Genomic DNA, 12,697 nt, shown 5'->3' with positions numbered 1-12,697 from the left:
CTTTTCTTTTTTAACCAAGATTGCCAGGCCAATTCAGAGAAAATGGACTACCTTGTTAATTTCTATTGCTATTCAGTGTCAATACACCTTCAGGCTTTGCTTTGACCTTGGAAAATGAGTTCAATTTACCTGCTTGATAAGAGCACAGAGCTTGCATGAAGGTGGCTTGTAATACATCTGCCACCTGGTTTATCTGTGCTTCTGCAAACTAGCTTGGAATTTACACATTGGCAGGAATAATGATGCCTGTGAGTTCTGAAATTGAGGCCACATGGCTGGTTTGTTGCACAATGGTCCCTGGGACCTTTTTGAAGATAACTTGTCTTGCCAGTTCATTTTACTCAAATAATACAGCCTATCTCTACATGCATATCTCTTGGGTCACCCCCCTTTCTATTTGAATCCTACCTCAGTTACTAACTTCTAAATAATTTTTCAGTCTTTAAAATTCTTAGTTTCTGTAATTCATATAAACAAACAGAATAATATATGTATTTATAGGACTTTGTGACACTTAAATAGAGTAATGTCTGTGAAGTGCTAGCATGTAGAAAGTGCCTTAAAATATATTTAAGCTGCCAATAAGGATACAGAATTTAGTGGTTCTTCTCCAAGTCCAGGCTTCCCTTATGGGTCAACTGGTAAAGAATCCACCCACAATACAGGAGACCTGAGTTCGACCCCTGGGTTGGGAAGATCCCCTGGAGAAGGAAAAAGCTACCCGCTCCAGTATTCTGGCCTGGAGAATTCCATGGACTGTATAATCCACTGGGTCTCAAAGAGTAGGACATGACTGAGTGACTTTCACTTTACTTCACTTCTCCAAGTCCTGCTCCGTAGTTAGTATTGCCCACCTTGATTTGGCAGAGATGGCAAACAGGTTTCTCAGGGCAGCTGAAAGCCTGACATAATCCTCCAGTATCAGTCCTGTGGAGGAAATGACCCAGAGCCCCATCTCCTTGCCAGATGGGAGATAAAAAATGCACTCCATTCACAGTCTTTCATGAACCGTGGACACTTCATCTCCATATACAAGAGTATCTGCTGAATGATGTGAGGCCATTTAAAGGAACTCCTAGCTGGCCTCTTCAAAGATGGGAGCAGTGTGACACTGATTGAGTCTTAGGTAGGAAAGCTCCCCTGGAGGAAAACATGGCAACCCACTCCAGTATTCTTGCCTGGGAAGGCTCATGGACAGAGCAGCCTGGTGGGCTATAGTCCACGGGGTCCCAAAGAGCCAGACACAACTGAGTGACTGAGCACACAAACAGTAGTAGCTTTGCACTCACCTGTAACGACTGGTGGGTGAACAGCTAATTCTCAATAGGCAGTTGGATGATGGGCAGGGACCCTCAGGAATCAAGAATTCCAGATTTAAGGTGTGAATCTCATCCAGCTTGTTGGAAGGCCGTGATCAGCCTAATCAGTAAAAGTTTCCTAAGGCAGTGTTTTATTTCCCAAGTTACAAGTGGAGACAATATTTAAGGAACTTAGGGGAGAATTTCATCCCTGACACATACAACCACTCAGATACAAAATATGTGGTATGTCTGAGTCTACCTGACATTTTCTTATGTACATTACAGTACTTTAACCTCTTTGTGTCCTCTGGTTTTATGTCAGGAAGTTTGTTATAACCTACAATGTAATTGTTTTCAGCTCCTTGAGGATAGAAGGTAGTATCTCTTCTCAATTCGTCAGTTTCTCTATCTCTAATGCAGATATCTTACACAACTCATTTTCTTTTAGCAAACTGCTGTGAAATAATTTGATAGTTAAAATCAAGGATGTGTGTATGTGTGTGTGCTAGTCACTTCAGTTGTGTCCGACTCTTTGAGACCCTCTGGACTATAGCCCACCAGGCTCCTCTGTCCTTGAGATTCTCCAGGCAAGAATGCTGGAGTGGGTTGTCATGCCCTCCTCCAGGGGATCTTCCCAACCCAGGGATCAAACCCTTGTCTCTTACATCTCCTGCATTGGCAAGTAGGTTCTTTACCACTAGCGCCACCTGGGGACAATATAAATCATTTATTGGGCAGGTATTTTGTATCGTGTAGAAATTTATTCATTGAAAGCAAAATTCATGATTAAGTGTTCTGGAGAAAAAGTTCCAATCTTTAGTTGTTCTATTTTCCAGATATTACATTGAAATCTTGCTGCAGGAGTACAGACTAAGCGCTTTTGTGGATGTTGGACTGTACCAGTATAAAAGTGTCTATACTGAACAACAAACAGAAGATGCAGTGAATGAAGAACAAGTCATCAAATCCCAGTCAGCAGTTGTCCAGGAAGTACAGGTTGGCTGTGGTTATAGAGTCACCTTAGAAAGAGCAAATGTTCAAAGATAGAACTCTATTTGGTTATTAACTGTACGAGGTAAGATACTGTTTGAAGGGGAAGCAGTCGTGGAAAATTATTAAATTGTGCCTTGGAATATCTGTAATTATAAAGAGCCTGTTGTTTGATGACTTACCCTTTAAAATAGTTTATTGTTTACAGTAGCTGGTTTATGATGCTTTTAAAAATGTATTTTTCCATGTAGTAAATAGATGCTTTTTTTAAATTGGGGAATAGGTTATAACATTGGAAAACTGGGAAACAACTCATGCAACGAATGAAGTGCAGAAGGTCGTGGTAACCAGCCCATGTGTGGAAGCTAATTTATGTTCACATTACCAGTATAGATTGATCTACAACATGGAAAAAACTGGTAAGTTGTAAAAAATAAGGGAGACTTTATTTCTCTTTATGTTAGACAAAATTTTAAAAAGGTATTTGCTCTAGTCAAGTTCTACTATCTGGAAAATACAGTTTTAATAGTATGCTTGGTAAAGAAGCAAAAAAAATTATGAAGAAAACTCCTCAGACTGGGATAGAAAATGGCATCAATAAAAACAACTTTCAGGTATATACTGTCATTTTCTTCTATAAGGATCATGATAAATGCATATTTAAACACACAAAAACATACCTGCAACTCACAGGTATAAGTTAATAGGAATTAAATTTATCATTACAGACAGGTAATCATTTCTTTCAATTTCTCAAATTAAGCAATAGACCTATAAGACACTAGTTTATCTGTTAATAAAGATATTGTATTTCTTATTTTATAACAAATCCAGAAAAATAATTTTTGCTACTTCTATCATTTCAATAAGTAAATACTGATGAATACTTACTATTTGCCACATGGGATGCTTATTACCATGGGAACATTGAAACAGTAAAATATGAACCTGTCCTCAATAGATCACAATCCCATTAAGTACTCAATAATATTGAATTTGAATCTTTCAGAACATAATTTCATTAATAACTTATGGTACAGGCTATAGGTACTTTAAAAAATTCAAATATAAGGCATCACTGCTGGTTGGGGTAGAGCAGAGATTGCAACCCATTTTTTTTCTGATTAAAGTTCCTAATCATTTGACTTTTAAATTTTATTTTATTTCGTACAAAGTCTGGCTACCTGCTGATGCTTCTGAGTTCATACTGCAGTCAGCCTTAAATGACCTCTGGTCTATAAAACCGGACACAGTGCAAGTCATAAGAACACAAGACCCCCGAAGCTATGTTTACCTGATAACCTTTATATCAACTAGAGGTAAGCCTGTATTTCATTTTGAAGTTCTGTAATGTTTTTTCTAGGAAACAAATTCGTATCCTGTGCACCTCCACTGAAAAAGGCAAAAGCACCATAAAATGAGAGGAGAAAGGAAGTGGATTCATAGTGTTGATCAACTTCAGGAGAAACAAATTAAATGGTTAATTTTTTATATTGTAATTTAAATTTTAGTTGTATTTCAAAGAGTGTACAGCTCCAAATGCATGAGAAATACACTGCACTATAAACTACAAATACTCTATTAGTAATAGTCTACTTTATATTTAGCAAAAATTAGTGAAGATATTTAATTCTGGAAATGAAATTTAAGTAAATCAGTATTTCTCAGGAGACACTTAGTCTGGCCAGATCTTGCCCACTGAAAGGATTCTCGGGTCAAACCCACATAGGAAACACTGCATACCACACCTTCTCCTTGAAGATTTATAGAACCCATTAGAATATTAAAATCCCCAAGGAATCCTGCAGTGAGCAATAAAAACAACAAAGCAATAAAAAAAAAAGCAGTGCACTTGTATTTAATATAGCATTTTCCAAAATTATTTGATTTCTTTACCCTTTTCAAGTAATAGCTATTAGCTTCCAATTACATTTTCAAGTCTTAAAGACAAATTTAGCAACCAGTTTGGTGTCTCAGACAGTAAAGACCCTGCCTGCAATGGAGGAGACCCAGGTTTGATCCCTGGGTCAGGAAGATCCGCTGGAGAAGGAAATGAGAACCCACTCCAGTATTCTTGCATGGAAAATCCCATGGATAGAGGAGCCTGGAGGGCTACAGTCCATGGGGTTGCAAAGAGTTGGACACAACTGAGCAACTAGCACTTTCTTTCTTTCTTTGGGTATTTGGGATTTCTGGCCCATGAAATCGACCCCTGAATAAATTGCTTTTTTTTGAGCAATCACTATTTTCTAATTCATATAAGTAAAATGTTACATCAATATTTATGTCTCATTGAATGAAATTGTTAATTTCATTGCTGAGTAGAGAATTTTGTTTAACATAAAGTTCTAAAAATTTCCCATAGGTTATCTTGTCAAAATGCTATATAAATAAAGATATTGTTATCTTTGTTCTCTCAGAAACATGGTTTTAGATCAAAGAGAAATTTTAAAGGTTCAGCAGAAACCTTAACCAATATGGTACTTAAGTCATAACTGGGCAGATTCTAGTACTTTACTCAACAGAGAAAGGCAATAGGATTCCATTGTTAAAGTATCTTCCCAGTGAAGAGAAACATCTGAGGACAAAGCCTGATTTCTCTCAAAGTGAGATGGTATGAACAAGCCTCACAGGCATGAGACTGTTTCCTGTGATTCACCTTTGTACTCTATTCATATCTGAGGAAAAGAGCAGTTCCCAGCCTAGCCCTTTACACTATGATGGTGGTACTGGAGCAAAAATAAAAGGATTTTTGGAATATTCTGTTGCCCATTGGATTTTTACCTCTTGATTCCAATGCCCAACTTCTATTTATCTTACAAAACATCCTTTTAAGCTACAAAAACAGAACCTTAAAATACATAGGTTACCTTTCTCTGCTATTTTGCTATTTCTACTATGGCTAAATGGACTGGAAGAGGTCAGTTTTCATTCCAATCCCAAAGAAAAGCAATGCCAAAGAATGCTCAAAATACCGCACAATTGCACTCAGCTCACGCGCTAGTAAAGTAATGCTTAAAATTCTCTAAGCCAGGCTTCAGCAATACGTGAACCATGAACTTCCAGATGTTCAAGCTGGTTTTAGAAAAGGCAGAGGAACCAGAGATCAAATTGCCAACATCCGCTGGATCGTGGAAAAAGCAAGAGAGTTCCAGAAAAGCATCTATTTCTGCTTCATTGACTATGCCAAAGCCTTTGACTGTGTGGATCACAATAAACTGTGGAAAATTCTGAAAGAGATGGCAATACCAGACCACCTGACCTGCCTCTTGAGAAACCTGTATGCAGGTCAGGAAGCAACAGTTAGAACTGGACATGGAACAACACACTGGTTCCAAATAGGAAAAGGAGTACATCAAGGCTATATATTGTCACCCTGCTTATTTAACTTCTATGCAGAGTACATCATGAGAAACGCTGGGCTGGAGGAAGCACAAGCTGGAATCAAGATTGCTGGGAGAAATATCAATCACCTCAGATATGCAGATGATGCCACCCTTATGGCAGAAAGTGAAGAAGAGCTGAAGAGCCTCTTGATGAAAGTGAAAGAGGAGAGTGAAAAAGTTGGCTTAAAGCTCAACTTTCAGAAAACTAAGATCATGGTATCCGGTCCCATCACTTCATTGCAGATAGATGGGGAAACAGTGGCTGACTATTTTTCTGGGCTCCAAAATCACTGCAGATGGTGATGGCAGCCATGAAATTAAAAGATGCTTACTCCTTGGAAGGAAAGTTACGACCAACCTAGACAGCATATTAAAAAGCAGAGACATTACGTTGCCAACAAAGGTCTGTCTAGTCAAGGCTATGATTTTTCCAGTGGTCATGTATGGATGTGAGAGTTGGACTATAAAGAAGGCTGAGTGCCGAAGAATTGATGCTTTTGAACTGTGGTGTTGGAGAAGACTCTTGAGAGTCCCTTGGACTGCAAGGAGATCCAACCAGTCCATCCTAAAGGAGATTGATCCTGGGTGTTCATTGGAAGGACTGATTTGAAGCTGAAACTCCAACACTTGGCCACCTGATGCGAAGAGCTGACTCATTGGAAAAGACCCTGATGCTGGGAAAGATTGAGGGCAGGAAGAGAAGGCGACGACAGAGGATGAGATGGTTGGATGACATCATCGACTCGATGGACATGGGTTTGGGTGGATGCTGGGAGTTGGTGATGGACAAGGAGGCCTGGAGTGCTGCAGTTCATGGGGTCACAAAGAGTCGGACACAACTTAGTGACTGAACTGAACTGACTATGGCTAAGTCTCAGATTCGAGGATCTGCATCTTCTCCGTTCATCCTTTTTTGTGTGTGATAATTCAATTCCAAATAAAACAAGTTTTGTTAAATCTAAATTTCTTTCATGGCTATATTGGTAATTAATTGACTGCCTCAAGTTATGTTTGGTATTTCATTACAGGAGACTTTGATCTGCTCAGTTATGAAGCATTTGAAGGGAACAATGTCATGCTGGCTATTACAGAACAAACCAAAGGAAAACCCAGTTTGGACACCTTCACACTCAACTGGGATGGGATCACTTCTAGGCCTCTGACACCGCAGTCATCAGAAGCTGAAGTATGCTGTGTTCATTTTTCAAGCAGAAAGCTACTTAAACATCAGCCTTCTACAAAAACATATTTTAAGGAGTGGTAATACATCTCCTACTTGGCATGGTGGGTTAGAGCCAACTCATAGCGAGCAGAGAAGTGGGAGATACCACAGTGACAGAGGGAATGAATGGGGAGTTCTTAGGTCTGTGCCAACAGGGTCCGGGTATCTGTATATGGGGCGTCTGCTCATAAGGAACGTTTGCTTGTGAGTTACTGCATTTCCACAACTGCCTGTACAATGAGCATGAGTTAATATTTGTTTGATGACTAAAGATCATACGCTATTTCAACTCTTTAATTCTAAATATGTATGCTTTGCCAGAGAAATAACAGTGTGGAAATTATAGACCTCGTGAATGTATGCCAATTCCTGTATTATCTAGATTTTTTCTTAAATAATAAAGGATTGCATAATCTGTATTTCTTCTTTTGAGAAACAGAATGCATTGGAGTATATATATATTTTCCAGTTAGTTTTTCATTTGATTGGGAAAGCTATTTATTTGAAACTGTTTAATGAGGGGCTAATTCACTTAGTTTTACCTCATTGACGCTTTTAAAAAACTGCTAAACAAATATGCCTACAGTATGTAATAACATAATAAGCTAAGATCAGCCAGTTGGATGTAACTATTGACATTCTAAAATAAAAATCTTTTTTATTTTAATTAAAAAAAATTTTTGGCCATGCCAAGCATCTCATGGGATCTTAGTTCCCTGACTGGAGATCAAACTCAGGCCCTTGGCAGTAAAAGTGCCGAGTCCTAACTGCTGGACCATCAGGGACTTCCCTAAAATAAAATTTTGAAACAGTCATTATACTGAGATTATCATATATAAACTTAAAAATTATTTAAGAAATTACCTCATAATTATGGCTAACATGGGAATTATCTTATGAAATTATTCCTTTAAAACTAATTAGAATTAGTAGTAAAATTACTAATGTTCTAACCCTTCATGAAGAAATTACTAAAGCTTTAGTTATTATTTATTAATTATTGTTAATTTAGTTTCAGGCAGCACTGGAAGAAATGGTTAGCAGCAAGTGTCCACCACAAATTGCAAATTTTGAAGAAGGATTTGTTGTGAAATACTTCAGAGATTATGAAACTGATTTTAACCTGGTATGTATTTAATCAACCTCAAAATGGACAAGATAAGAATTCATATAAATGTTTGGAATTTTGTCATTTTTTGATTAGCATTAATTACTTTATCATTTAAAGTCAAGTTACAAATATAATTTTGTTATATGTTTATTGATAAGGTTCTAGCATCTTCCTGCATTATAAAATGATTCATTTGTAAAAGCAGTATTTCTACCACATATGAATTTTCTTAATCAAGAGACAGTAGGCAAGATGGGTAAATGTGAGATCTGTAGGGTTTTTTGTTTGCTTTCTTAGATTCAGAGTATATTCTTTTTCCTCATGGCTTCAGAGAATATAATTTGTAGTAGAGCATTATATAGTGAAATTGCTTCCATTGCTTTTTGAGATCACCCTCTGGTCAGTTAGTATGAGGCCTAGTCAGTATTTATTTCTTGATAAAATACAAAGATTTTTCTTTGATTTACAGTAAAGAAGATTTAAAATATACTTATCTTCCTAATTCTTATTTTGAAGACTCAAGGAAGCCAGATAGTCACCATTTCCAAGTGAATACCTCAGGAATAAGAAATATTTAGGCAAGTTATTTAATTTAGATCAATACTCCAGAACTAAATGCGCCTTTTAAAATATATATATATATATATATATATATATATAAAAACATACATCATGTCATACTTTATGCAAACAGATATGTTAGTGAAAAGGGAAAATCATTTAATGGGCCATGTTTTAATATACATGTATTGAGGTTCTTCTGTCCTGAATGTGATACTTGCAGACAAGGAAACTGAACAACTAATTTACATTATACTCCTTTCCTACTTCATCTACAGTCATCATCATAACACACATTCTTGACTCATGTTACCTTGACTCCTTTAGTTTCCCAGCACCAGTCTCACATCCCCACTTCTCTGCATATATTTTAACCCTCTCTCTGATGCTCCTTAGCTCCCTTTTCCTTTTAGAAAGCAATCCATTTGTCTCGTCTCCTGAGTCATCTTTTTTAATACTATTATATGAATTAGACACCTCCCTTAAGGCTTAGTTTCATAATCCTTGGTTCCTTTGTCCCAAACTGGTAGGCCCCTGTGTGTACAGGTAGGGTGCTTCGCTCCTTGAACCCTGAAGATTAAACAAAAAACAAGCAAATGAACAAGCAAGCAAACACCAGGCACAGAATGAACACTAAAAATCATTTGTGAAAAGAGTGAATAAATATCCTTAAGGAGTTCATAATGTAAAGGGAAATATAGGACTTAGGAAATAGTCAAATACAGGTACAGGGATTATATGATTATGGATCTAAGTGAATGATATAGAATGAGAGCCTTAGACTTTCAAAGAAGAGAGAAAATATTTCAAGTTAAAGTAGTTTGGGAAACAGTGGGATCTGAGTTGGAACTTGAATGACTTAGGTGAAGAGGCTGGGGAATAAACCAGAAAAATAAATCATGTTTTCATTTGAAATATTATTATTGCTGTAGGAGCATATTAATAGAGGGCAGAAGACAGCTGAAACGGATGCTTACTGTGGTCGTTATTCCCTGAAAAACCCAGCTGTTCTTTTTGACTCAGCAGATGTTAAACAAAACAGACTACCATATGGAGACATTTTATTATTTCCTTATAATCAGGTAAGCTCAACAAAATGATATGCTAATTGAATTTGTAAAATACCTTGGTAATAAAATTTCATGAAATATTGAGACAAGGAGAATTGCTTGTCATGTGAAATCTCATCACACTGGCCTCGCACCATGATTCACCTTCTAGGGGCTTACGATTTCCTCTTCTGCTGATTCTCAAGTAAAGAAATTTGGAGTCACAGATGTAAAGAACAAACTTGTGGACACTGAGAGGAGAGGGTGGGCTGCTTTCAGAGAATAGCATTGAAACATATACATTACCATATGTAAAATAGGTAGCCGGTGGGAGTTTGATGTATGACGCAGGGAACCCAAAGCTGGTGCTCTGTGACAACCTGGAGAGGATGGGGTGGGGAGGGAGGTGAGAGGAGCCTCAGGAGGGAGGGGTCACATGTATGCCTATGGCTGATTCATATAGATGTATGGCAGAGGCCACCACGATGTTTCAAAATAATCATCCTCCAACTAAAATAAATAAATACATTTAAAAAAATATGTAGTGCCACACACATGTATTCTGCTTTATCTTATAATTTTGGAAAAAATTATGTGCACGTTAGTGTAAATAGTAAAACAATTAAAAATATATAATCTCCTCAATATTCCTCATTATTTAAGAAGAAACAAAAATGGATAGCCATTATAGTGATTTTGGGTATCCACTCAGGAAAAAGTGAAAGAAAATCACAGAGGAAATGCCAGTTTTAGGATAGATATTACACACATCTAAGCCAAGAGATCATAGATTTACCCTTTCTATTTTTAAAAAATTTTCCAGTTGTTACAACACATGTTCTGAACTTCTAAATTCTAGATATACCTGGCATTCTTAGGAATTATGGACAATTAAAATTAGTATTTAATGAGTTTTGTATGATAACAGGGCTTCCCAGCTGGCACTAGTGCTAAAGAAGACACCTGCTGATGCAGGAGACACAGGAGACACGGGTTTGATTCCCGGGTTAGGAATACCCCTGGAGGAGGGTGTGGCAATCCACTCCAGTGTTCTTGCCTGGAGAATCCCACGGACAGAGGAGCCTGGCAAACTATAGTCCATAGGGTCGCAGAGTTGGACATGACTGAAGCTCCTTAGCATGCATGATGGTAACATGTCCATCTGTAAATGCTCACCTGCATTCACATCCTAGTTAATCTACCTGAATGCTTCTGTCTTCTTTATGCATGTAAAGGGCTTTTAAATTCACTGAAGTGTTCAGAGTTGACCTTCCTCTTTACATAGCTTTATGACTAAAGAGAGTGAATTATTTCCTTTTCTTAAGGAAATAATATCTAAGAAAACAATAAAAGAATTAATCATTTATTATGAGGTCACATCACTCCACTTCCTCTTCTATAAAACCTTCCCAGTTCTTCTGTATCTGTGTGTCCAGAGTTAATCATTCCTTCCTCTATGTTCTGATATATTTTGTATTAAAAAAGCTCAGTAGACATTTATTGGATTGTATTGAATTAATTTGAATTTCTAAAAAAAACCTTAATGGTAAGATATTTTAATAATTTTTTTATATTTTCTATGTAGTTATGTTTAGCATACAAAGGATTCCTGGCAAATTATATTGGTCTAAAATTTCAATACCAAGACAGAAGCAAGATTACTAGAAGCACTGATAGGCAATTTACATTCAAGTTTGCATATGGAAACAAGTAAGTTGCACTGTGAATTTGAAAACTTTATACTATAGTGTGTAAACTATAAATATAAATTCATTTCTTGTTTGTTTGTTTTTGAGAAATCTTGTGCCCCATGGGTCCAACCACGATTTTTCTGCCTTCTACATAAGTTTCCTTACAGAAGTAGTTGTGCCAAAAATATATCTGTAGATTATGAAAATAAAAACTGTTTGTTTCATCATCCATGACCATTTAAAAGACAAAACAATGGTAAACTTTAGAATTTAAGTTATATATTATTAAATCTAATAGTGTTTCTAGTTACTGAAGGAAGGTAGAGACTGCTTTATCACAGTATTATCATTAGACTGATCACTGAAAAAAAAGTGAATGTGTGAATGGAGAAAATAAAATATTTTGATGGACATACCAAAGGGAGAAAAGAAAGCATTCGTCGCTTAGTCCTCAGTCGTGTCCAACTTTTTGCAACTCCATAGACGGTAGCACACAGTCTTAACCACTGGACCACCACAGAATTCCTGAAAAGGGGGTCTTGATGGAGGACTTTGCCGCTGGATGAAGAAACTGCTCCATTTCAGGAGCAGGCCATTTCAGGCTTCCTGCTTTCTTGATCATCTCAACGTTGTTTTCAAAATGTAGGGATCAGCTTTTATTCCATACCTTCAGAAATGTGTAAACTCCAAAAGACATATGAATATATTGGACTATAAGGGGAATTTTATTTGTTAAAGATTTAAGAAAACTTTTTAGATGGATTTCCCATGAATGGGAGGGAAGGAGTGTTGTAAGGAGAAAACTAGAGTTGCCTGTTGGTGCTCCCTGAATTCCATCAGGAGAAAACAAGATGTGCCCACTGGCCTGATGACAGGAGCAGATGACAGGACCAGACAGGTGGGAGCAGACAGAGCCAGTCAGAGTTGTGGACTTGGATGCAGTATCTAATGATACACTGCACTTCTGTGCCCCAGCCCAGCTTTTTGTTGTTGTTGTTGTTATATCTTATGTATTTAGTTAAAATCATATTTAACATTCACATTATTGTGCCAATGTAAATATCTATGGTGAGCTCCTAGAATGTACCGTTATTATGTTTCCTTGTTTCCTCCCTTCTTTCCTTCCTTCCTCCCTTGTATGTATTTCTTAATTAATTTATTTTTTATTGAAGGATAATTGCTTTACAGATTAATTTGAAAGTTTTTAAGTTTTGCCAGTGCTCGTAGCTTTCTCCTTGCAGAAGTGGGATGACCTTTTGTTAAGAAAAGAAGGGAAGTTATAGTCTTTGGTTTTCAAAAAAAAAAATGTTGTATTTCACGCATAGCCTTCTGGCATCATATCCTGAGCATATAGCCCTAACGACCTTCGAGATCTTCTGCTCAGTT

At 37.0% G+C, this 12,697-nt stretch overlaps 1 protein-coding gene across 1 annotated transcript in view; it reads left to right on the top strand.

Annotated features, from left to right (window-relative positions):
- PKHD1L1 (PKHD1 like 1) overlaps positions 1-12,697 on the top strand; it is a 179,809-nt gene that overhangs the window by 42,031 nt on the left and 125,081 nt on the right. The window contains 7 exon segments of the mRNA XM_059874459.1: positions 2,138-2,297; positions 2,575-2,710; positions 3,467-3,610; positions 6,706-6,863; positions 7,912-8,025; positions 9,504-9,653; positions 11,206-11,330. Coding sequence (XP_059730442.1) covers positions 2,138-2,297; positions 2,575-2,710; positions 3,467-3,610; positions 6,706-6,863; positions 7,912-8,025; positions 9,504-9,653; positions 11,206-11,330 — 987 coding nt within the window.

The sequence above is a fragment of the Bos taurus genome, chromosome 14, assembly GCF_002263795.3.
Source record: "Bos taurus isolate L1 Dominette 01449 registration number 42190680 breed Hereford chromosome 14, ARS-UCD2.0, whole genome shotgun sequence".
In the NCBI taxonomy this organism is placed as follows: Eukaryota; Metazoa; Chordata; class Mammalia; order Artiodactyla; family Bovidae; genus Bos; species Bos taurus.
The sequence above is the reverse complement of the archived record's forward strand: the minus strand, read 5'-3'. Positions and strand labels throughout refer to the sequence as shown.